The 26,006-nt window shown below is 42.0% G+C and overlaps 1 protein-coding gene across 5 annotated transcripts; it reads right to left on the bottom strand.

Moving 5' to 3' along the window:
- Nucleotides 1-36: 36 nt before the first annotated feature.
- Nucleotides 37-24,369, bottom strand: pik3r2 (phosphoinositide-3-kinase, regulatory subunit 2 (beta)). 5 transcript variants are annotated; one of them, XM_088395847.1, is made up of 17 exons: nucleotides 24,278-24,369; nucleotides 24,153-24,203; nucleotides 18,042-18,902; nucleotides 12,060-12,152; nucleotides 10,312-10,389; nucleotides 9,979-10,131; nucleotides 9,685-9,895; nucleotides 9,528-9,613; nucleotides 9,353-9,455; nucleotides 9,070-9,168; nucleotides 8,796-8,976; nucleotides 8,463-8,582; nucleotides 8,136-8,278; nucleotides 7,863-8,039; nucleotides 7,700-7,771; nucleotides 7,410-7,580; nucleotides 37-7,320 (listed from the first exon to the last, which is right to left on the bottom strand). In XM_088395847.1, exons 3-17 carry the CDS (start codon nucleotides 18,358-18,360, stop codon nucleotides 7,113-7,115), a joined length of 2,214 nt encoding a protein of 737 aa, XP_088251973.1. In that variant the 5' UTR covers nucleotides 18,361-18,902; nucleotides 24,153-24,203; nucleotides 24,278-24,369; the 3' UTR covers nucleotides 37-7,112. The 5 variants fall into 5 exon arrangements, with proteins under 5 accessions (XP_088251973.1, XP_088251976.1, XP_088251977.1 ...); XM_088395850.1 differs by having other exon boundaries at nucleotides 18,042-18,731; nucleotides 18,823-18,902; nucleotides 24,153-24,351; XM_088395851.1 differs by lacking the exons at nucleotides 24,153-24,203; nucleotides 24,278-24,369 and adding an exon at nucleotides 20,354-20,490 and having other exon boundaries at nucleotides 18,042-18,731; nucleotides 18,823-18,902.
- Nucleotides 24,370-26,006: the final 1,637 nt, after the last annotated feature.

Raw genomic sequence — 26,006 nt, 5'->3', positions numbered from 1 at the left:
GTTGCATTACAATTTTCACCAGACAGCACCAGACCATATTTTATATACTGTATATTTTATTGTCTTAAAATCATTGCATCAGGCTAGAGAGAACCATATAGATGAAAGAGTACCTGTGTGAATGAATAAAACTACAGACTGTACATGAGAATGGAAATAGGTTGTATGTAAAGTATGTCAGACCAACAGACTGAGGGTGAACACAAGGATTGTTTTTTTTTTTGTGCACAGGAGTTACATAGCAGTGATTCCCAACCAGTGTGCTGTGGCAATTGAGTGACAAATATTTTATTTACTTCAAAAACATTTGTATTATTTTATTTATGCCAACAATGTATCGTAAGAGGCAGACCAATTAAAGGTCTTTCCACAAGATGACAGAAGAATGAAGCACCTTTTTGTGAAATTTGTGTTAAGTGGTGTGCTGTGAGACTTTTCCAATATGAAATATGTACCTTGGCTCAAAGGTTGGGAAACATTGGTTACACACAAAGCAACCAAGAGGCTGAAACAACAGTGCTCCCTCTCAGTTCAATTGTACTTTGGTGTGGCTTTGTGTGATTGCTTCATTCAATTCCACTGTTCAATAGCATAGACTTGCAGATTATATATTATCACGGTATTATTTAGCCATTTGTATTTAGTTGAGCCTTTTGTAGCATGACAACCAATCATTTCTTCAACGCTTGAATGTTAATATTCAATTGTGAGACAACTGGATATTGAGTGGGTATACACGATTTTGTGATATTAAAATTGGGACTAAGATTCATCATTTAAGAGGGTGTGTACACTTGTGCAACTACAGTACGTATCTGTTTTTTGTTTCAACTGAATTGTAGAGCATATGGGTTAGAATAATGGTAAAAAAAAAGAATTTTACGATTTATCTTGGTCTCATTTCTAATACCGCAAAATCTGGCATTTGTGTGGACTTTATCGCTATAGAGCCAAATTTAGGAAATGAAATAAGCAATCAAACAAGCTTTTAGACAAATGAAGAAATTTACTCACCATGCCCTTTTCTTCAAATAGTGCAAAAAAAAAAAGCATGATTTCTTGAATTGTCATGTATAGTGTTGATGTAATTTAATATTTTACTGTTATGTTTCGTTATTTACAATGAAATTGCTACCCCATGAAATATCTGAGGGTCATGAACGTACTATAATACAAACAATGAAAAGATGCAACACACAAGGCTCAGTGTTTTCTGAAGCAGGTTAGGTTCAAAACAAATGTGGTAAATAGAGGGAGCACTGTTCTGACGAGTCAAACAAAATCAAGGAACGTTAACTGGAAAAAAATAACAAGCAATATATTCAAGTTTATAACAACAGGAAAAAAAAGAAATGCAAATCAACCATGGCCACTTTGAGGGATAGATTGATTCTTAAATGGGTATTTACTATTTGGTTAATTACATATTGTAAACATTTGTATTTCTTTCTGTATTGAGCAAAAAACAAAATTCACGCTAGCTTATCTTTTTCTGTATAGGCTCTGTAAGGTTATCATAAATCAAAGAAACAAAATTCAATACACAGACGAACAATTCTAACAGACCCCCCCCCAAAAAAAAAGCTAAATAAAAAAACAAACAAAAACAATATAGTCAGGCACCATAAAAGAACACTTCTAATGTCATCATTGTTTCATTTTGTGAAGATCTGCAGGAAAGAGTGAACGTGAGCTGGAAAACAGCATACGTGTTTTTCCAATTGTAGCCGACACCCTCAGTCAAGTCGACCGATTTTTATATTTAAATTCAGGCTCCTCCAGAGTCACTCCACTTTTTGTCTGTGGTGGATTTTTGACAATAACCACTCGCCCACATTTGGCGTTTTTTTTTTTTTTCCGTGGTCACAGAACAAGTCTCAAATCTTCCAAATCACAATGACAGATTCTGAGTTCAAGATAAAAAATAAAACATTGAATATTTAAAAAAAAAAAAAAAAAATGCAAAGCAGCCAAGATGCACTGAACATACTGTATAGCCTTGGCTCTGTAAAATATCAACACATGTACATGAGCTTGCTTCATCATCTGAATGCACCCGATTATCAAGTTGAATATACTGTAGTTGACGAGAAGTACGCTGAAGCTTACGGCAGCTGATTAGTAAAATTGCGTGCGTTTTACAAACTGCTCGCGCCCTGATTTCCAAGCCGCAGAGCGCGAAGATAACCCCCAACGCCTCGTTCCGATTTGTTTCAAGCACAATCCAAATGATAATTACATCATCCAAAAATATAGATATCTAAGTATATACTTCAAAATAGTTATTCTGTATTACGTCTCTCACATTTCAAACTTGTACAGACACCAATTTGCATGTTCCTCGTCGTCAGTGAAAAATGTGCTTGGGGCGTGTGAGGCCTTTTCAAGAAAGATCATATACAGTGTACCAAAGCTGATGAAAAAATATCTTATTCTTTAAATGATTATTTGCCGTATAGAAAAACGTGTTTCAAGATACACGGACACAAAATGCATATCTAATACACGAGCAGGAAGAAAAGCGAAGCGTGCAGAGTCCTGGACGCATGCCTGCGTCGTGTCTATCTGCTACCAAAATTGCTTTAGCTCTCACAAAATATGGCAGCTGTAAGCGTTCACCTCACTGAGCTACGTGGACTACAAAAAGCCGAGAGCCTAAAAGGAAGCAGATCCAAAGTCACCTGAACATCCCTGAAACAACTGACAATCGCACGATTTCAATGAACGCGACGCCTTTATGTTCACTGGCTAAGATTCATGAACGGCTCAAAGCACTCCAACTCCGATCCGTAACTCTCGACACAGACCGGTGACAATGACAATAACGTTTCTATTATAATGCTAAACTGGCCCGTGTAAGAAATTGTGGTCTCGATGCAATTTAGCAGCGCCGACCGACTGTGCTTCGACACACATTTTGGGTACAGTTTAATAGACTACTTCCAGTATTGTCAAAAGTTGGAGATATTAAACTTCCGGGCAAAATTTGGAAGAAGTGCCTAAAATGCATTTCAATTTACTGTTCTCGAGCCAGGAGAGTAACGACAAAATATGCTGACTGAAGCCTTGGGACTGGAAGAGTCACAGAAAGAAAGAAAAGTGAAATGTGAATATTGCCATTCATCTCCTTGTTGCAAAACAATGGCAAACACTTCAAAAGTCAAACGAGGTTCCTCTCTCCAGTGCATTTTAGATTCTTCCCAAAATTTCACCCGCAAGCCTAAAATCCCCAAGTAGTGACTTTCTGTGTGGAACAGACAAAAAGAAAAAAAAAAGTGCTGTTCAAAATAAGTGTTGGTCCAACAAACAAGATGATGGATGTTAGCAACGGCAGATAATTTGACCTAGTAATTTACACGGAACAAGTTTTTCATCAATTCTGCATGCAAGTAACTCTCCAAGCGGCTACACTTGGCCACGGATGTTCATACTGTCATCTGAATCTTATTGAAACATAAACAAGACAAATCCAAACTGGGGAAAAAAAAAAAAAAAGAGCTTGTGTGCAAAGTGAGAGTACACCACATTGGAGCATTGTAATAATTCAAAAATACATCTAAACAACAAGGCACAACTAAAGCCAAACTGACATGTAAAACACAAACACACATATTTCTTGCTGAGAAAGATAAAAATCATGGCGGGCGTCGAATGCGGCTCCAACAACAAGACAGAGATGATGCGCTCATCATTATTAACGCAAGGCACTTCTAATCTTTCACTTGCTTTTTTTTTTTTTTTTTAAGCCCTCTGAGCAGAAGCCCTGACCTCACCTCTATGATCCACTCTGCCAAAGAAGTGTGTGCAAAGTACAGTACAACTGAAGAGACCTGGATAAGATGGCAGAAATGAATATTTGGAAAGTCGCTCTCATTTATATACTAAATAAAAACATTTGGGCCTCTCCGAGTAAAAAATTGAAATGTTAGTAAACAGCGGTAAAGCCCAAACGAGATCACGGTCGTGCATGTGTTGCGAAAGAAGGTTGTCAGTAAAAGTGAGCAATTGACTTGTAACTGAAAGCGGACTTTGTTAATTGTATCTTTGTGATAAAAGGAAAATATAGATTTTATAGCCCTTCATCACACACTTATGTTCTACAGCTGAGTTTGGCCATTGTTTTAAAATCCAAAAATACTGACCTGTCTCTTCTGCACAACCCTTCTAGAAAAAATACAGTTTCTTTCTTATTTGGCAAGCGGTGAGATTGCTAATGGAAATTGTGTAAGCGAGTACTGTGCTTTGAAAACGAGACCTGAATTCAAACAAATACTGGAGGTGTGGAAATGGGAAAGCAAATCTCCGCGTACGAGCGTGTTGTGCATCGTATAAGCACGCATCATGCTTCAATGTACAGTGCTGAGCAAATTTATTCGAGCAATGATTTTCATATTGTGGAATTTCCTCTAGCAATAAATTTATCAATAGAGCGCTTATCATATAAAAAAAAATTGTAACTCAAAGAGCTTTACAGATTAAAATCATTCCAAGCCCCCAATCCCCACTTTAGCGGTTCTTTTCACAGACTTGGAAAGACATGGAAATTAAAAAAAAAAAAAAAAAAAGATCCAAAAATTCCTAATCTTTATCGTTTGTCACTTTCTCTTTCAGAATGGACAGAAAAGTGATGACGGCGAAGGTGGTGGGGATGAGGAGGGAGATTCGGGCCAGAGCACGATGGTGTGAAATGGACGGGCACTATGAAAACGTAACTGTTGCCCTCTGACGGTACCTGCGTTTTCAACATGACGCTTTTCAGTCATCTGGCGAGCCAAGTCACATAGGGCAGCAGTTACGTTTTCGTCCATTTCACGGCGGAAGCGGGAAACACCAAAGTGCTCTTCACTCAAAAGAGCAGCAAGATTTACATGGGGACAGATTTTTTAAATCAAACATTTATTTAGGTCGAATTTTAATGCAACTTTGATGTGCAATACATTTTGATGGAATACATTTTTGGAGTATATTTTTAAATTAGTTATTACTTTTATATTAGGTTAAATATTATAATATTAAATATTGGTTTTTAATTTTCCTAAATTTAAGCAAAGTGTTCATGTTCGAACTGTGCTTACTGTTACAGTAGCTCACAGTAATGTTAACTATACTTTTTTAAAGATAAAATGTTTGAGAACCACTGCTCTCGTAAATTTGTAAAGCACTGTTCATATACGACAAGTAGAAAAGCAAACACGAAGGACTCCGATAATCTCTCTGACTGCCAAAAAAAAAAAAAAAAAAAAAATGCTTTCTCATTCTTGCTACATGGAAAAGACATCCTTCATTTGGCTCACATTAGCTGGATGCTGGAAATGGAATCGAAGCGCCGCTCTGAAAACAAGAAAACACGAGCTCGCATACAGCGACTGCATGTATGGCTGAAATATACGTTTATATTACTGCTTTTTCTTTTTTTTTTCTTTTCTAGACATTAAATCTACAGCTCTGTGAGTCAAGCTTGTGATAAAACCAACAGTCGAGCGCAAGGAAGGGGAAGTACCGTGAATGAATATTATTTCAAAAAACATCTGCAAGGACCGCAGAGAAACAGTCCAACTAGGAACAAAAGCAAATACAGTACCGAAGATACAATAATCACATCAATTGATGCTCTGCGAGTGCCTTCTTTAGCATATAGGAAGCAGACACGTACGATAAGCACTAACAGTTAAGTCGATGGCTACAGCTGCTACAGTCTTGAAAAGGACCCAAAGAGAAGGAAGGAAACAAAAATAAGTTGGATGCATTTTCCACTATTTTCAGTCATCCTGAGGAACTGCATTCATCAGTGTACCTGCCCATCTAGTGTATTGTGACAAACATTTCACGAGATGTACCGTGCATTCATTTTTCTTTTTAATTGCGTTATCCCTCGTCAATTTAAAAGGAGGCCTGCTGAGATAGAGCAACAAGCCAAAGCGCTTGGAAATAAAGCCCCCCCCGCCCCTTACAAAAAAAAGGTATATTTTAAAGCTGCAGCTTTGTTTACTTTGACAGCCTTTCTCTCCCGACTCGCTCTCTACTAGTGACACAGGCTTGTGGTCATTCAAAGCTATCACTATGGTACTTACACAAGCGTCAAATTCAATTAGTACAAGCCTCTAAAACTATCCACTCCACAAAATGTCCAACCTTTCTCCCTTCCCCAGGCTCCAGTGACAACACCACACCGGTCCAAAGCTTTCTTAGCCGACTTAAGGTGTGAAGCGAGCAGCCTGGTTGAGCCAAACCAGTCCTTTTCACAGGATGACAGCTCAGGCTTTTGTCTATGGAGAGTTTGCAGGCAGTCTGGGGATAACAGTTCGGGCCTTTGTCTATAAACAGCAATCATGTGTTTAAGGCAAAAAAAAAAAAAAAAAGTGCCTCCTGTTAAGATTTAAAAAAATCAAAAAAATCACCCCCCTCTAAATAAGCAATTTTGTGTGCTTAGCATGTATTGTACATTTTCACACTGAGTTGGTGCAACTTACACTGTATCGCAGTGGTTCTTAACCTTGTTGGAGGTGCTGAACCCCACCAGTTTCATATGCGCCTTCACCGAACCCCTCTTTAGTAAAAATATATAAATTTTTCTAAATTCAAGACAGATTTTTTTTTTACTGGTGCGCAAAATGAGCCGTGCATGCACATCACCTTGTTCAAAGAACAAAACCAACAATGCATGAACTCAACAAATGACATCCCTGCAAATCAGTGTGCCTTTGCGAAACCAGTTCAGATATACGCTATCACGAATTTACACGATAAATCAGGTGTGTTCGGACCTCCGCAGTGGAGGCTCTGCCGAACCCCTAAGGTTCGATGGAACCCAGGTTAAGAACCACTGCTGTACAGCCGTAGCTGGCTAAAGACGGGCCAAGTGTAACAGTGCTGAAGTGACAAGTCGCTATGCGGGTTGTGAAGCCATGCTGCTAGCAAGACGTGCTCGTAGCCGCTCTGGGATCAGGTGGAATACGCACCCCGGCCTCTCGCCAGAGAGTCATGCTTGCTAAGATGATTTAACTCGCCACTTAAACACAACAGAGCCCCGCCCCCCTCCCGTTCCCCTCGCCAATGTATGAGAGTGAAAATCCCCCCTCCCTGGTTGTGCCCCTTGTCTGCTGGTGGTGAATTCATCTGGGGTGCTGGCTGTGATTCTGAGAGCGGGCCAGGACTGGGTATGCTAGATTTACATTCAGCTGGTCATTGTGTTGGATCAAGGAGACGTTTTTGTAATGAAGCACCAGATCTTTGAGGGAGGAGTAGAGATTGTATGGCTCAGCGAATCCGTAACCTGTGGCCGTCTTGTTGATGACGCAGTGTTTCGTGTCTCCGTCCACACTGCAACGAGGGGGAAGAAGCTACTCAATACCCGATAAGCTCACGTATCCAAAGAACGAACCTGCGACCAAATGGAAATGTAGACTTACACAACAGAACAGGCGTACGAGCCCTTCTGTGATTGGCTCTCCCGGATGAGGAAGGTTCCGTCACATTTGCCCCTCAGCAATTCCTCGGCCTGGGTGCGCTTGATGTCTCCCACGTACCAGGTGCACTCGTCATGATGGGGCGAGCCCTCGTCTTCCTCCAGCGAGTACGAGCTGGAAAAGCGGGCGGCGTAATTACGAGACGATGCTGATTTGTTTTTTGGGCGAAATGAACGCACGTGCTGCAGTATTCGTCACTCATTCCCGAGCCGAGTGTCAACGCACACACTTACTCGTCAGCGTCGTTCTTTATACCCAGCCATTCGTTAATCTTTTTCTGCCTTGTACCCTTCTGTGTCAGCCATCTGGAAACAAGACCGACACGCATTCAGTCCAAACCCACAGCCAGGAAGTCTTATTTGACCAAATTCGTGTCGTGTACGTGCGTCGCCTTACATCAAGTATTGGTCTCGAATTTTGCGTAGCTGCATGAGATCCGGCTTGAGGCTGTTCATCTTCTTATCGATTTCTCTGTTATCGGAGACCTGCTCTCGCAAGTCCTGCTCCAGCTTTCGCTTGCTGTCGTGGATCTCTTTCACGCGAGACTTCAAACGCTCCGAGTTGCTCTGGATTCTGATTGGACGGAAAAATGGAAACAATGGCAGAGTCAAAACGTGTCGCACAACAGGCACATTGTGAATAAGCCCATGAAGCAAAACTCCGGCTCACTTCTGAATCTCCTTTTCATTGCCCTCGCGCTGGAAGCGCTCCAGGGACTCTTTGCTGTAGCGTTCCTGTGTCTCACATTGCTCCTCAAATATTTTGATGGTCTCGTTGAAGGCCTCGATGGCTGTGCGCTTCATCTGCAGTTCCTGTCATAGGATTGTGATTGGCCAATGACCATGAAGGTTTTTTTTTTCTCCTTGGTTTTATTTATCTCTTTAAAATCCTAATCTAGTTTGCCACATATTTCAGGTACAATTATGAGCTGAACTGAATAAGCATTTTTTTTCATACATATAACCTACAACAAAACATTCTTAATCGAAGTCGTACCTGTGAAGTGCGCGTGTACTCCTCGTACAGGGTGTCGTACTCGCGACTCTTCTCTTGGTATTGCTCATGATAGATCTTCAGCTGCTCACCAACCTCCTCGATGCTGTTCTCCTTCACCAGCTGAACCATGCAAACACAAAAGTTTTAAGTATTGAGAAAGACACTACAAACTGAGATTGAAGAGGATTGCATTTTAATGTTCTACATCTCATTGGTTTGCTTTTAAGGTGCTATTTTCAACTCGGACGCAAAATCCAAGAATGGACTTGAAAGTCAACCTTGTGAATGTTAACGTTCATGAAGGTTGTTGACTTTGTGGCCAATTGCACCAACCTGTTGGTATTTGGAAACAGGGTAGAGAAGTTTGGTGTCTAGCTTGGCGTTGTACTGGGCCAAGGACTCGTGCCGGTAATGGTTGATCAGCTCAACTACGGACAGGAAAGTGAGAGGCTCTGAGAAGCCATAGAGGCCATCCCTGTGGTAGATCTTTATAAGTTTGTTGTTTCCCCCTCTCCTATAATGGGCAGAAAAAAAAAAAGATGAACTTATTTTTAATTCAATTTATAATTTTCTGAGATCTTGCACAATTCCAATAGTGTCTCTTCACCTGAGGGTGAGGGTGTACTCGCCCTCTAGTTTGCTCGAGGCATCTCGTACAAGAAAAGTACCATCCGGAGTGTCTCGTAATTTCTCATTTACCTCCTCCCTGCGAACGAGCAAAAAATAATCAACATTTTCCACTGCAACTGATCAGCTCCAAAATCTAATACATTCCAAAGTCACTGGCCTTGCAAAAAAAAAAAAAAAAAAAAAAAAGGTACTAATGTGCGTATTAAGATGAACACATTTATTATTCAATGAAATAAATGAGTTTTAACAGTCATTCCTACCTGGATATTTCTCCCCAGTACCATTCAGCATCACTGAGAAGTGTGCTTGTGTCCGTCATGGCTGTGGGTGTGACTTTTGTCTTTGTTGGCTTTGCTGGAAGAACTGGAATCAGACAAGTAAAAATGTCTGGTTCCACCCCTGCTGTTGGTAAATAGGGAACAATGAATAGACTACCTGGTGGTGTGAGGTCTTGTTCTGCAGTTCTCTCAATCAGAAGTCGTTGCACTACAAGGGCAGGCAACTCCTCATCCAACGACAACCTGCCAAACCATTTGATAATTGCTCTGCAAGGCAGCCACAATGAATATCTACGTTCTGTTGCCAAACTTACAATGGAGTGGCGGGGCCTGTCCTCATCATCAGCGGTCCAAAGATTTTGCCCAACGTGTGCGTGTCCAAACCGTTGCTGGCTTGCGCCTGGGTCACCTTTGCCAGGTGTGCCAGGAGGTACTGCAGGGTGAGGCGGTGATGGAGAGGGACGGAGGCGGAGCTCTCGAGGACCCGGCTTACCTCTCTGTCGTGGCTGCCAGCTACTGCACCACCTGGAGGAGCGATTCACGTAGCAATGTCAGTCATTAGCATGCAAGATCATTCTTGAATAGGGGTAATCAAAAGTGATTTCTACCTGCTGACTGCTGTAGGTCCTGCTGCTGCTGCGTGACGGCAGTTTGTAGTTGAGCATAGGTACAGGCAGGGATGACAGGTGAGGGAAGGTCTCTCAGGTAGTGCAAGACACACTCGGACAAAATGCCCACATCTGTCTGGGTGATGTCACTCTCTGCATAAAAGGATAGTCAACAATGTTACCTATCGTACAGTATGTTAAAAATGCATGCCACACAAAAAAATGTGTTATTCTCCTACATCCGAATCTTGGATACATATCATAGCAAGCGCTGTATAAGGAATAATTAGAGCTAATAATTTGGGCAACTACAAGTTGGCAAGGCTAACTTACCTGGAATCAAACTGTGCAGTGGACTTTCTGAAATGGAGGAACTAGTAGTCATCCTGTACAGAGTTGGGGAGTCCAGACCTAGGAAACAAAGAAGGAAAACAAAACAAAAAAAACTGAATTATATGTGCCAGCACTAATGAAACCACGATACTCTGATTAATATATTATTTATGGAATAAGAGTCATACAGAATAAATCAGGGTAAGGAATGCGCCATGTGAAATCTTAATCAACTGCTCATTCGATTTTATACACACTATAGCTGAACTCGAACTTCACGGCTCACTTGTTGTCTGGGTTCGGTCACATGACGTTCACAAGCCTGAGGGCACTGTGGTGTTAATTTTAGTTGACAGCAGGGGGCGATGCGGGATAAAATGTCATCCTCCTGAGATGAATGAATTCTTAAATGAATTTGACTCTGCAGAGTAGTGTAACCAACACTTATGACACTTGGGCGGACACACCTAGATCCAACGTCATGCATGGATGTTTTTGTTCTTTTTTACATCCACAAAAAACATCTGGTAATTCCACATACGGCCAACTCAAGAGAAACATTTTAAGATTTTCCACATACAATACAAGCCAATACAAGCAACTTCCCCCCCCCCGCTATTTCCACTTTGGAAACATGGTGTGAACTCTGGGCAACAACATTACTCATTTCCAATGCATAAAATCCTCCAGGAACATTGGGTCTCGAACATTTGAGTCAGGAGGGCCATTTCTCGACACAACCCTGTCTCTCGGGTAGTTTTATAGTTTTCTTTTATAGTTTTATATGTTTTATACAACGCTCATAATAGCAATTATCCTATTAGGCTAACATTTGTTAGCATAAACGATGGCATAGATATTCAAGCTAGCTTTTAAGGAAACACTTAAATTTAATTGAACCATTACTGTTGGTTGCAATTGAATATTTGTTGAATATTAATGCCCCCCCCATCCATTTAAAATGGCCGTCAGTTTTGCTATACCATTTCTTGCAGTGTGGGTCCGCTATAATGTCGTTTCTAAAATGCTCAATAAATAAAATTGAGTTGACTTGAGCAATTACACTACCGTATTTTCCAGACTATAAGGCGCACCTTCAATGAATGGAATTGGAATTTGGTCCGGACTATAAGGAGCACTGTCGGCTTTTGAGAAAATTTTAGGTTTTTAGGTGCGCCTTATAGTCCGGAAAATACAGTATATCCTTTAATCCGATTTAATCGTCTTACATTGTATTTTATCATGTACCAATGCGTTAAGGTTCTGTTTGTCTTGATTTAAAAACACGCAACATGTTTTCTTGTGGGCTGGAATGAATTCATGTCATTTCAACTGAGCAAATTGATTAGTTACACAAATGAAGTGAGCTATCCGCAAGTCAAAGCACCATGTACTGTACTTCAATTGAAATTGACCAATTACGACAAAGAGTACACTGTGCACAAGTACGGCAGGAAGTACGGCGCGATGTGCTCAGCGTGCTGCAGTTGTCAAATGAAACAGATGTCGACGGTCTGCGTTTGAGTCTTTATACGTGCAACGAGACAACAAAGGAGGTAATGTCACTTGGACACAAGTGATTTAACGCGCGAGTGGACCCACTTGTCTGTACATGGACACTTGTGCTAAGGCTGGCGTGAGGGCGAGAGGCAGATGGCGCGCGAGAGGGACACGGTCGCACATGGATGGAAACACAGCGAGGCGGACCAGCGATTCACTTGGCCGCCCGACACGAATATAGAATCTACCTCTTTGCTCTATGGCTTGGATCAGGCTGACGAGGGCGGCGGGAGCCGTCTCTAGTGGTGTGAACTGCTCATTCAGGTCGGGCACCGAAGCAGCTGAAACAACAACGCAAATCGCCGTTACACGTCAATCGCAGAGCCTCCAGAAAGCCCCGCAAGGATTGACAGCTACACAGTAAACGGGGGATCACTTGGCGAGAGTATACAATGTTAAAGAACACATGACTATGCAAAGGTCAGCATATAAAAAGTCATTTTAGCCTGTTTGGCGAGAAGCACACCTGTCCACCGAAACCTGTGATTCTGGAACTTTCGACACCACCTAAAAAAATACTTCGCTCTCCAAGTATTGCCATGGGGTTCATCAAAAACAAATCTTTATTCCAAGAAAAGTTAATAGTTTTATAGTTTTAATAGTAATAATAGCAATTCACCATTTTTTGATGGTCGTTGGGGCAGAAAAGATTTGGTTTCTACAAAATGTGTGACCTCAAAAATGTGTAAAAGGACAAAGATCAACAAGCGCAGGACTTGTGATGATTTGTGTTTGCTGGATAGAAAAAAATGTAAGGTTGTGTTGTCATCAATTGTGAGCAGGCACAGCTCCTGAATGGGAGGCTTGACCAATTCATTGGGGGACTGAAAAAATCATTTATGAATCCACTTTAGAATTTGAAATCACTGAATGATTTTGAAGTTACCATTTTAAAGTTACCATTTGATGAGAAAGTGCACTTAAAAAGCTTACAAGTAACACAAGTTGTTTTTGTACTTTGCAACCGTCTGTATACTAAACCAAACATGGCTTGGGTTTAAGTGAAAGATTACAGGAGAGTGAAAGGGTGAAAAAAAATTTCCCTCCCTCCCTCCCTCCCCCCTCCTTTTCTTTTCTCCTGTCGAGCTTTCTCTCCTTTCCTCCACTCGACTCTGTGCCGCTCGCTGCTTCGCCTTAGCTCTTTGCGTGAGTGGAGCACAATAAAGGATTTAATCAAAACTCCTGAACAAGCAAAAGCCCTATGGCAGTTCGCCAGGCGCTGCTCGGCCAGGACATACAAGCACGCAGCGCCTCCTATTCGGTCCCGGAGCAGAGCCGTTTGCTGGCTGGGGCGGTGGACGAGAGGGAGGTTGAGAGTGGTGGGGGTAACACCCCGAGCAGGACTGAGCCGGGCCGGGCCTGACCGGGGCTTGGCACTAGGCTTCTGTTCCTGTTCAATTGCTGCTGATTATTAATTTGGGGAGTTCAGACAAGAAACGCTGTGTCAGCACATTCCATTCTTGCTCTGGTTCTTGTCCTCACTTTCCCCGAATGTCTCTCTTTCTAGCTTGTGCTCCAACATTCCTTCTCCCGCTTCTCACCGGGACTTTTTTTCTCCATTTCACTGCCTTTTGTTCTCAACTTTTTATCCAACTTCTCTCCACCCCCCCCCCCCCTCCATTTCCTTCTCTCTCAGTTTCCATGCCTGCCAGTTAAACATGAAAACTTTGCCTGGCAGCGTCTTCAGCGCACACAGAGACAGACCTCCACTTCTTCTTTATCCCTGTCGGCCATCTGGACGGGCAGGCCCCTTCCCCCTCTTCTCTCAACCCAGTAGCACTCACTTGGATGTACTTGTGCAGTCCTGACTTGACAGTTGGTTCCAAGCAGCATTGCACGTTAGCATTCTCCACAAGATGCCTCTATTAGAAAATGCGATGATCTTAAAATTGTGTGGGAATGTTGACAGATCGAGTCACTGAGCCAAAAGGAACTAAATGAATTGAAGACTAACGCCGGTCATCGCGTGAGCAGCAGATCTGACATCTGATTGGATGTTTGGTTCTTGCAAGGGACCATTCCTGACAGAGTCCAACATTAACCCTTATAGGATGGTGGCCCAAGCCAAGTTGTGCTGGTCCTGTTAGAATCCCTACTACCTGCGTATTTGGCAAGACTAAGATTGGAACACGTGTTTGTGCAGTACTGTTATAATGTTAAGGTTGTGAAAAGAACCTAAAGAGTCTGACGTCAACCTTTGACTTTGCTCATGGCATCTGAGTGTTATAATTCGCACAGCTGCTGAAGATCCATGTCAAGCAAACAAAGGTTGACTTGAGGACAACCGATCAATGCTGCCATTTGTCTTGCGTAAAAACTCAGACGCTTGGGCTGGAACGAAAAGGGTCGAAAACTCGAGTTTAAAATACAGATTCGGCTAAATGCAGGCTTGCAGGGCTTATTATTACTTGTCGAGCCTGGCTGTGCGCAATAAAGAGGGCAAATGGAAGGGTTGAGGGGAGGATGTGTCTCCAAATTCTTACTAAAGGCGATGTTATTATAGCTCGTCAATTCAAGCTAATCTTACGGAACTGAGGGTTGATCAATCGCATCTCGGTGCAAAAATAAAGTTAACCACTAAATGGAATGCAACTAGTGGTTGGGGGGAAGAACACTAGGTCACTGGATACCCGTTTTGTGGTATGCCACGCTCGTAAAAAATATTTTTCAAAGCTGCTAAAAATTTGCATAAATGGTATGAGCTGCATTTTTTATATTTACGCTAACAATTTTTTAAAATTTTTTATTAGAGACAGGCAAGTACCAATCCCAGCCATAGGGGTATTGGATCAACAACATGCATTTGTGAAGGCTACTGAAACCAAAATCTGACATCAAGTAAGTTGTCAGCAAATGGAACTATTCTGCACATTTGTTCAACGAAATCTAAATATCAAAATGACTTTGTACTAGAGGTACCAGTGCTCGGTACCTATGAGTAATCAAAGAGTGAATTCCCGTAATGGTATCAATCTGGCAAAAAGTGGTATCATACATCTCTAATTTGTATTTTAGCCATCTCGATGTTTCTATTTCTTTACAGCTCAAGTCCTTAAAAAGAGAGGAGCGGCCAATATTACACAATGCTGGTCATTCCAAACATGTGTTTGTTATGTTGAGTGGCGACAAGACCAGTTGGTGCCTGGCTCACCAATGGCGTGTAGCAGTATGTAATGCTGCCGCTCAAGTTACATGGCGACATGTCTCCACTGCACCCCGACTAAACAGACACGCAATGTTTCAAGAGCGGCCAATCACCATCCATTCCTCTCTCACGACACACATGTTCAAGTTCAAGCCTAAACGACAAATGCAGCTGATTTGCACAAAATTCTAAATCTGGTTTCTGATACTGAATAAAACCTGTACAAGAAAAAAACTACAAGGTTCTAATATATCATGTAGAGAATTTTATAAAATTGAATTAAGAATGTTGTGGTGCCGATATAGTACATTATTGTATGTGTACCCTTACTAAGACTAATAAAAAAAATGCTTCGATACTTTGACACCGATACCACTTTAGGTGGAGTAGGTAATGGAGAACAAAACTGGTCTATGAAAAGTTTGTGTTTAAAATTTAAATACATTTAAACACATTTTCACCACAAAAAATGACATCGTCAAGTATCGGTACTTGTGTCTGTGAGTACACCAAAAATGAATACTCAAACTTGGTTTAATAAAGCAGTACCGGTGCATTCTTAATGTTTACTTTACTCAAGCACTGCAACCTGAAACATGTTGCAATTGCTCAAGTTGAGGAACCAAATCCAGCTGGTTGCTATGCTTGCAGATGGATGGTTGGGCCTTGGCTTTCACCATTGCCCCCCCCCCCTCCCTTTTCAGGCCGTCCACATCTTTTCCTATTCTCTGCTGTCTCGGATCCTCTCCCACCTCCTTCATGGATTCTTTGAAAGGCTTTTCCAAGTAGTGTGTGTGTGTGTGTGTGTGTGTGGGGGGGGGGGGGGGGGGGGGTTCTCTCCTTTCTGAGAACTGGCCCTGCTTACATGGTTTATGGGTGCCCAGAGACCGTATCAGACGTGTATGTGAATCGAGAGAGTGAAGCTGGACAAGAAGAAGGGAGGAGTTTGCACACATGCCAGATCACGGTTCACCTCAGCAGGAAATTACAGTGAAGCCAAGGAAAGAGTGATATCAAAGGAAAATAAAAAAGAATCATTCTGGCTATAGCTGTAGTTTTTGCTTGTGGGGCAAACGCGATAATATATTAAATACATATTTGCAGTTCCTTCTGAACAAATTTACCTACTCAGGTCCGTTTTTTTTCGGCAGCAGCTAGCTTTGCTTACATGCCAAAAATGCATCATCCTTGGATGCCACAATTTACAGATGTTGTTATTTAAACTTCCAAGTGAGACGGCGACGCCGCACATAAGCCCACTGCCCGTCTGCCGACCGGGGGGAGCACCAAAAGCACGTTAGCTCACGAGCTAGCTAGCTAATGGCTTGCTCATGTTTTGTTAATCATTCAAATTGAGGTATGGCAAATGTAGTTATGGATTTAAAAAATGAATATAGGCAATGTTAAGCTTTTTTTTTGGGAGTGTGAGTATTGTGTTTTTACTATTCGTGGTAGGGCTTGTTCCCTGTGCCCTGCAAAAGCTGTCTGGGGTCTCTGAAAATGAAACGGTTACATTGTATTGCTGGACCTCCATGCCAAATGTAGCTGCGCTGACAAAAGCTCTTTTCACACAATGGCCAAAATGTCAGTTCCAACAGAGAAATGAAAGTGATATTTGTCAAATTTGGGTCTGACCACAGTGTCGGCCATTCATTCGCAAAGCTCGGCCCCCCTCCTCGCTCCTTTCTCGCCAGGCCTCACGCCGAGGGTATCACACGGTGCTAAAGTCTCACCAAAAATCACCAATAATTTATGTCGACTGCCCAACTGGTTTGTCTCAGTGTCTGTCAACGCACCAGGATATTTATTCACTGATCAAAAAAATAAAATAAAAATGGTGTGGCTGCTCACTAATTATCACTCTTAACTTTCCTGGAATCAAGAAGGGATCTGAAAACATTTGCGTTGCATCAAGTGCGTCTCTTGTGATAAGCGCTTTTCTGAAAAGAACAGGGAATTTCCTGGAAAAATTGAGCTGCCGAATGGGGGACACTGTACTTGTGTGTGCAATGAATGCCCAATTGGTTTGAGCTGAGGTAATGCAGAGTTCACAGCCTACGTGCTCAGAGCCAAACCTCTGCCATCTGTCCAAAAAGCAGGGAGAATGACACCGAATACGGTTTCCGAGTACAGGTTAATGCAGCGACTTTAATTCTGCTGAACCTTTAGTACTGTGCTAATGGTCTGAAGACAACCTCTATTTCAGATTTGAATGATTTCTTGTCAATGTGGGATTTAGTCAATGCTGGCTCTCCACACTTGATTTTGTCGGCTGAAATCCAGAGGGTGTTGCCAAGGTGGAAAGCTTCTCTGCAATTAAATGAACTCTTTATAGTCCCAGAGGAAATATCCATTAGCTTGTATTATAATGAAATGCTAATCACGTTTGATCGGGCAATACAGACACTTATGAGAATTACAGCAAGCGCATTCTTACTCATTTGAATGAAGGTACATTTAACACTATCAACACAACATCAATTTGGTTCCAATTTGGTTGATATTTTCTTCAGATTCTGTTTTGAACATTCCTTGCTGCTTGTTTTAGGATTTTGAAAGCAATTTTGTAATTATGAATGGGGGAAAGTATTATCAAAGTATTATCTTTGAATTTGACACATTGGGTGGAGTGTTTTTTTGGAATTTATGGTTTGTGTATGAACAAAATGTAGAATGTTGAGAGTGACAAATATACGAATAAAACGTACAATGTTAAGCGAAAAAAAAAAAACCATCTCCACTGAAGAAAAAGGGATGTTATTTGACATTGCAGTTCACTTCTGATTCACGGCTTACTATCAAATTTATGGATGGAACAATACCAATTACAATAGCAGTGCTAAATTGCCAATCTCCGTAAGGTATTGTACAAAATTACAAAACAGCTTACTAAGGGAATTAACATTTGTATTCAAATGCATTTGTTAATGATACATTTTGTTTTGTATCATTGAAGATGGGATTTATTCAGTTATTTATTCTAAACATCACCTTCATTTGCAATCAACAATGCAATTGGCCTTACCTTGGCACGAGTCTGGTGTTGGAGCAACCGGTAAGGGTCGCTGAGACCTGGGTTGACTGGACGGGAGCGCCATCTTGACAGGGCCCACATATTCGACATACGTTCCGGGGAAGTCGCCCCTCTGCTTGGAGCGCTCGTTGTAACCGAGGAGCCAGCCGAGGCACTCGGGCTTCTCTGCGCAGCCCTCGTGGTAGTTCTCTACGGACAGGAGCGAGGCCTTGCTAACAATCAGGAGGTCCCCTGGTTGCAGATCTAAGTCTTCTTCCTGGTCCTTTATGAACGCGTAGAGGGCACGGTACTGGAAACCTTCGGTTGCCATTTTGCCAGGGAAGCACAATTCAAAATGGCTGCCCAGTGGAGGACGATACGGTGCGGGCCAAGTCCCCCTGCAAAAAGTGGGTCCGGCTAGACAGATATCCCCCACGAGAAGGCAGCAAACGACAAGTTGGATGTTGCGGGGTGGCTTTAAGTGGGCGTGGACGGGACCCACGGAGTCACCCGAAGCTGAGAAGCATTTTTACAAGTCCGCAAGGTAGCGCTTGACCTCCGCACGCTTATTTCAGACCTGACCGGTGTTGAAGTGGTGCACTTTCCTCAACTTGATACCCCGGTTGAGCCAGATGATGGAGCACAGGGAGAGCGTAGGCAACATGCTCCTTATAGCGGCGAACACCTGCTGGCGGCTGGATGCTACGGGAACAGTCGGGTTAAAAATTGGCCAGTGGAGGGCCGCGTATCGTTGGCTCCCTGCAGTCGAACGAAGTGGGCTAAATTGGTGTACCAGTGGCGGAGTGGGACGCTTTTTAATCCTCTTCGGTTCTGTAAAGCTCCCACATGTTCTGGACAGGGATTATGAGCAACCTGCAGGACATTCAAACCCAGAAAAAGAGAGAAAAATGTGAATTTGAAAAACATCTTTACACCAAGTGCAAGTCATTCGATCGAGCCGAGCATAAATATAGCGATGCCTACGGTGTTTATGTGCAACGAAGCTTCAAACCGCATGAAAATGGCGAACGACGGCAGCGCCATGCATTTGTGCAGTCTTCGGAAAGGACACCGAGCGCATGATGCTGCTGTGTCATAACCAACAGCAGACTTGGTCCCTGGACGGGAGCCTCCATTGCCTTCGCTCTGCATTCGCACACTCACGGCTTGAACCGATGCGACACAATTTGCTCAGGAACATGAACTTTGACTGTGAAATCGTGCCGTGCAATTCCCAAGAAAAACATTTTCGTTGAAGGAGCATGCAAAGGAAAACAGGACTTGTGTTTATGCTTGGGGGGGGGGGACGACTAGAATTGGGCGGAACATGCAAAAGGCTTCGTAGTCATTTATTTTCTGCAGAAAAGAAAAGAAAGCAACTCTGTTGCCTGCAAAATGTTTTTGGCTTCATTCTGTCAAAAGAGCTACATCATTCAGTGTCACGATGACAGATTCGTAGCGTCAAGTCATGCCAACGCCGATCACGTAAAAAACGTAATAAAATATCATCATGAAATCTCACTGCGTTCAGGCGACGCAAAAAATGTGAAAGCGCCAAATAAAACCAAATCGACGTCAGGGCTGCGTGCAAAGGCCACAAATTTCATCCGATTAATTGTTATAGATGTTTTTGAAAATGTGACCAAATATATGCGAGCGTCCTTTTCCCGCACCATCTGAAACATAAGCGGGCCCGAATGTTACAAAGTTGCGTTTGAAAATGGCAACTGGACCGAGGGAAGAGATGGCGAGCGAGGAAGAAGGGAAGAGATTAGGGTTTGCCGATTAAGTGCCGACAACATCTGCGGTCTTTAGACCGGCCAAGGACGATGATTGTGTGATCGGGGGTGAAGGTAGACGAGCCAGGACGGCCTGGATGCAAGTTTTGGTTTTCAGTGGCAAGAGTCGCAAGCTATTTCGAGACGTTGGGCAAAATAGAACCGAATAAAAAACGTTCAAAACCAAATAACCTTACGCCTGCTTTGCAAGGCCCAACGTTGTGCAACCAAAAATGCTGGATGAATAGATACTGTTGAGAGTGATGCATTGCAGGCACGAAAATAAAAGTAGGTGAGCGCACGCTTTCAAAAAAAGAAATAAAAACAAAACAAATGCATAATCGTACCGGTTAGCTATGAATACCAAAAGGAATGCTTTCGAACCACATGACACCGTGGTCCCCTCACGGCATTTGGAGAGAACATAAATTCCTTATTAAAACGTGTAGACGTACGATATCATTTTGCCTTTTTTTGGGAAACGGAAAAAAAAAAGCGATCGAGGAGTTATCGCGTCGAGACGATGCGGCCGAGTACAGCACTCACCCCACTTTTGGTTGAGAGAGAAGCCGGACAGACTCAGCCAGACTCTCCGTTCAACATCCTTCCCAGTCGAGAAGCGAGAGGTGCCAGGCGAGACACGTGGCACTGGCATACCCAACCACAGCCCGCAGTCCTCACACCACCATAACCCCCCCCCCTTAGTCCTACCCCCTCCCTTCTCCCTCCACCTGCTCTACCCCCCCCAACAGTCCTGCCTCTGACTGACACCCCCCTTCCCCCTTCCCCATCCTCACTCAGCAAAAAAGTCCAATGGTTGATCCAGTTGCTGTCTGGTTTGTTTACAGTCCGAAGGCTCCGGCTGGGAACAAGTTGAAGAAAAGTCAAAGGCAAACGTGATCGCGAGCGCCCTCGCACGCTCATCCATTTTCGACTACGAGTGGTGAAAAAAGAGTCGCCCAAGTCCTGCTCAGAGAGTGTTGAAGAAGCAGTCCCCCGTGCGAGGTAGCAGCTGGCCGGCTCGGCATCACAAGATCCATTTTGTTTTTTTTTTATTGCAACTTTCTATTCGGTCATAGAAAGAAAGCGGGTGAGAAAAAACGGAGCACTTTGCTGTCAGCGGACTCCAAACGGCTGAGGGAGACCACGGGAAAATAATTAATGAATAGGCAGCAAGTAACTCACTGTTGCTAGAGCGAGGGAAAGCTCTTCCCGCCATGCGATTGGCTGCCGCGCGCACCATGTGCTACTCAGTCACCAGAGAAGCCGGGCAAATCAAGGAAACGTTCTAATATTAGAAAATGTTTCTAGGCAGCCATCATACATCTGACCCAAACAAATACACCGTTCCACCACACGTAGGACCTTTATCTGATACTTAAGCCACATATTTGATGACAGACACAAAAACAAATCATCATTTTGTGGAAATTGTGGCAAACGTTCCAGCATATTCATAATCAGTGACAACGAAGCGGCATATTAGTATCATTATACCGGAGTTATGAAATATGTACAAATAAAAATAAAATAATTGCAAAATTTAACCCGAGAGCATGTCATTCATGTCTAACATTGGTGTATTTAATTGTAATTACTTTTATGGCTCTTCCTTTACAGTTATATTTTAGTCATGTATTTTAGAACTACACTAATTAGCATCCCAAGAATAAAAATTAGAAGTGAAAGCAAATTTGTATATAAAAACAATGAGTTCAATATTTAGCCACAAGGTCCGACAAATATCCAGTTTGCTCTCTTGCTGGTGAGATTACGTAACATGTTCCTGCGCAATCTTTTCTCAGATGTCTGATTTAGCAAACAAACTCAAAAGTAAGAGCGTCACCATTCCATCGAGAGTCGCGTCTAATTGTGTCACCGTATAATTAAGTGAAGCCAAATTTGACACATTTTGCTTTCAGAAGAACCAAGTGTCGACAACTGCAAACATTTGCAGGAGTTCATCGACACACACCAAGTTGGGTGAACAAACATCTGCATAGAATGTTGAATGACTGAATGGAAGGAAACAATTAATGCTGTCAAGTTTGCGTTGAGACTTTTTGGCTGTGCTGCTGGCTAGCTGATGACCGAGGCGGCACGCATGCAGCCTGGCCTGGCCTGGCCTGGCCTGCCCTGGCCTCGGGCCATGGAGCCACATGCAAGTGAAAAGTCTCCTGCGCCACAGTGGAGACTAGAGACAGGCCAACCTTTCAGGAGGACGTCGTCTCCTAAAATGGAGGCTTGGGTATCGCGCAATGTTCAAGTCGTGACACTGATGTTGTTTAATGCAAACATTTGCGAGGTGCTAATAATTTTTGGCATTGAGAGACTGTTGTGGGTCACAAAACTCACTTTTAATCAGTTTCTATTAGGAGCACAAACAAACAAAAATTAGCTACAATCAAATGCTTTCCTTTTCAAATGTTCTTCCAGCCATCATTTTCTGTCAACTTATTATCCACTGCTCATTGTTTAGTTTCTCCACTTTAACCTTTTAGCCTTGCCATAACAAAAGGCCTTCACGTGTTTAGAATGTGGGGCCTAAAGATATTGTCTGTTACTATTTTTGATCAAATTGCACCATTTCAGTTGAACTGGGCCTCCCCTGCAGGAGGATTTCGAACAAAAATAACCCCAGCTGGACTCCATCTGGTGAAATGTGAAGTGAAGGAGCATACGTTTGATTCCAACTCCTCTGGAAAGTCACGCTTAGCATTTAGAGAGGATTTAGCCACTTTCAAAATGAAGACTCTTGGAAATAGGCCCAAAGTGCACCGAGCAACACGACGGGAGAATCTTATTTAAAAGAAAAAAAATAAATTACGACTTGTGCACATATAAACTATCTTACTGCAACGAGAAAAAGTACGTTTTGATGCGGCACACTGAACCACAAACATGGCATGATTGTAGAAGAAGTAAATTCCCCTGGCCACTGTATTTAAAATATAATTAGGACCAGGCTGATTAAATCAGCCAATTATGGCTCTTCAAACATCCAAATGGTTGATATTTGCCAATTGTTTTAACCTTTAAACTTTTTACAGCAGTTGTACACAAGTAACACTGGTATCATTATGTAATGAGAAGTAACAGGTTAGTTTTTTTACATTTAGATCATTTTTAAACTTAATTTTTAGCTGGCTGAAAAATAATTGTGATATCTTTTGATTTTGTCCCATCCGAGTTTTAATTTTACATTGATTGTTTTACCATCAAATTTCTAACAGTGAATTTTATTTACCTTAAAAAAAATAATATAAAAAATACTCGCCATCGGGATGAGTAAACGGAATTGGAGGAGTCGACTGACAATTACGTCACAGTGCCTGAGGGCGCCAACATCACATGACCAAACAGAGAAAACAGGTGAGCTGTGCCGACAAGTGGCAGTGGAAGGCAAAATGGCCACCCCCTGAGATGGATAAAACCAAGTCCTTAATTCATATTTATCAAAAGCAATATTTGTAGGAATGTTTACACAAGAGGGGGGATACATAGATTTTTTTTTTTTGTACAGAAAATATTTCACTTGACTTCCCCTTTAAATACAGGAGTTAAATCAGTTTTTATGAGTCTCTTAACAAAAGTACATACCTGTACTTCTATTTATGTACACAGTGTGCATACTTTTACCACCTCTGTGCACACAAGCGGTCTGAGATATTAGGCTTTCATATTGCAATTATTTTCAAAGTGAGGTGCAGATAGCACTAGTGGTACAAGAGTCACCCGCTAAAGTACAGTTCAGTTGTATTTAACATTTAAGTTCAATACTTTTGCATTTAATCTTTAAGAACAATTTGTTTCTAAACATATATGGAGGTACATTTTTATTTAATCTTTATATGTACTATCTTGATATTTTAAGTTAATTATGAATTAAGACCCCCCATATTTAGACCAAATGCTAATTTTCAAACTGTCCATAACGTTACAGTGGCGACAATAATAGTCAACACACATGCGTTTTGACAAGTTTCTTTTAAAAAGTATTTTTTTTAAAAAAAAAAGTCAACGTCTCGTGAACCATTCTCCACTAAATCAGTTCAAAAACAACATAACAGGACTCCAAGAAAGCAACTTTTTGCGAAATAAAAAGCAAACTAACTTTGCAACACTTCACAATGCAATTAAGGCGGCTAGCAACATCTGCTGCACAAGTGATATTTGAATGTACAACTTTAATTTTAGCTTTAAAAAGTCCAGAAAAAAAAAAAAAAGTGGTGCAACGAAGCTGGTGTCGCCAAGCGCGATTTGAGGCTTCCACCATTTTCCAGTAAGTTACAGTGGCTGCCTCGCAGTACTGGAAATGTGCAATAAGTTGGAGAGGAAAACTCACCCGTGGATGTTTGTTGAGTCTTCTTAATATGTAGTCGCTTTGTTCAAAATTCTGCAAAATGGCAGATGGAATTGGTCAATGTGGGGAAAGTTTCACGGCAGCTTCCAGTGGTGCACGCAGCTTACTCTTTTCTTTTCCCTTCGCCTTCTTTTCTTTTCCCGTTCAGAACTCCCTGCTCCCCTGCACAGCCATTTTCCAGCACGGCAAGGGAGGGGAGGGGAGGGGAGGGGGGTGGTCGTCGCGTGGGAACAGCCAGGAGGCAGGAGGATGGCGGAAAGAGCCGAAGCGTTACGAAAAAGTTCGAACACAGGCTCCGGGTGGACTCGGCCTAAAAAAGTGAAAGTTGAAACCATTCACGTTGCAAATATTCGGTTGAAATCTTTGATTCATTTCGAGAGAATAAAAAATAAAAAAAATAAAGGTCGCAATGTCATATTGTATGAGAGAGGGGAAAAAACGTAATGTCTGGATGTTGGCAGAGTAGCCATGGCAACGCGTGTTACTCTACTTGTGAACTTGTCAGACCCATCCCGAAAGAAATGAGTTTGACAACATTTTCTGTCATTATAACAAGAAAATAATAAATACAATAAATCAACATTTGGACAAAACATAATAGAAACCATATAATTGGGAGCGTATCTCAACATAGGAGAGTAATGTATTTTTCCCAGAAAGAAATCATAATATTCATACTACGTATGTTGAATTCAAAGTTTATTGAAGGAATAAAATCACATTGTTAAAATCACATTTAACAAGTGAATTTCACACATATTTCCAACTTTATTCTCCTACTATTATGCCTAATGTGAGCACAAAACACAACCACCCCAATGTACTGTATTGTTTTAAAATCTTCTTCCGCTTTAGAGCGCCTGATCGATCGTTGTGAGTGCAGACGGAGGAGCTTTAGAGTGCCTCGTCGTCTCAGGTTAGTCCGACCCAGTCGGGCAGTTTTGGCTATTGTACCCACCTCTGTGTATGATCATACTGTACAGCAGCATCCCAACTCCACGCCTGCATTACAGGTGAGAAAATTCAACACATTCCAAGTTTGGACTTTTGGGTGAATATTTTATTCAAGCACTGTTAAGACAATTAAAAAAAAAAAACACACACGCACACATTGGCACATCAGTCTGAACAAGATCCCCCACATAGTAGGAACTTCACAGGGTCCAGTTAACATGGAGACAAAGGGAAGTAAACACACACACACAAAAATGGCAATTGAGAGCAAATAAGAGTCCAACACCTCACATGGAGACCAACGCACATACAACGACTAGTTTTTGGGGGGGTGAAGGCGAACCTGCTAAATGTCAATTTGAAACAAGAAATTGAAACAGACATACTTAAAGGTACAGATATCAACAAGTATGAAATAAAAAAACAAATCCTGAAAGCATCCCAAAATGTATCCAACAAATGAGCTTCAAATTGCATGAGAAACTCCTAGACACATTTGCTTCTGTATTAAACAGAGAAGTTTCCACGAGCTGAGTAAAATCCTGCAAACAGGCACGATAAAAAGTAAAGGTGGGAATAATATGGTGGAATGTAAAGCATGCACAATCCTTTGAGGTTGATCTTAAGAGGCGATTAGGAACCTGCCACTTTAGTTGCACTCAACTCACTTTGCAGGCCAACGATTCTTACAAGGTCACTTTCAAAAACACCACGACAGCTGTTTTTAAGGTCCACTGTTGTTTATACAAAACACAAACAGCGTGGTTTAGTACTACTGCAACAACAATGCTTCCTTATGGGTATATAGGGTGGGGAAAAAACACCTCCCTTTTTTTTATTTCCTCCATTCAGGATTTCTTGTTCAACTATGTGGTTACATTT

The sequence above is a fragment of the Syngnathus floridae genome, chromosome 14 (assembly GCF_059516105.1).
Source record: "Syngnathus floridae isolate MCC-2025c chromosome 14, RoL_Sflo_1.0, whole genome shotgun sequence".
Classification (NCBI taxonomy): Eukaryota; Metazoa; Chordata; class Actinopteri; order Syngnathiformes; family Syngnathidae; genus Syngnathus; species Syngnathus floridae.
This window is presented reverse-complemented; position numbering and strand designations above follow the sequence as displayed.

Coding starts and splice junctions, on each gene's coding strand:
- pik3r2 (XM_088395847.1), bottom strand. CDS start 18,360: ATGGCAACCGAAGGTTTCCAGTACCGTGCCCTCTACGCGTTCATAAAG. Junction 9,456..9,527: donor ACAAGACCTCACACCACCAG/GTAGTCTATTCA, acceptor GTCTGATTCCAG/TTCTTCCAGCAAAGCCAACA. Junction 9,169..9,352: donor TACTGGGGAGAAATATCCAG/GTAGGAATGACT, acceptor GCTCGTTCGCAG/GGAGGAGGTAAATGAGAAAT.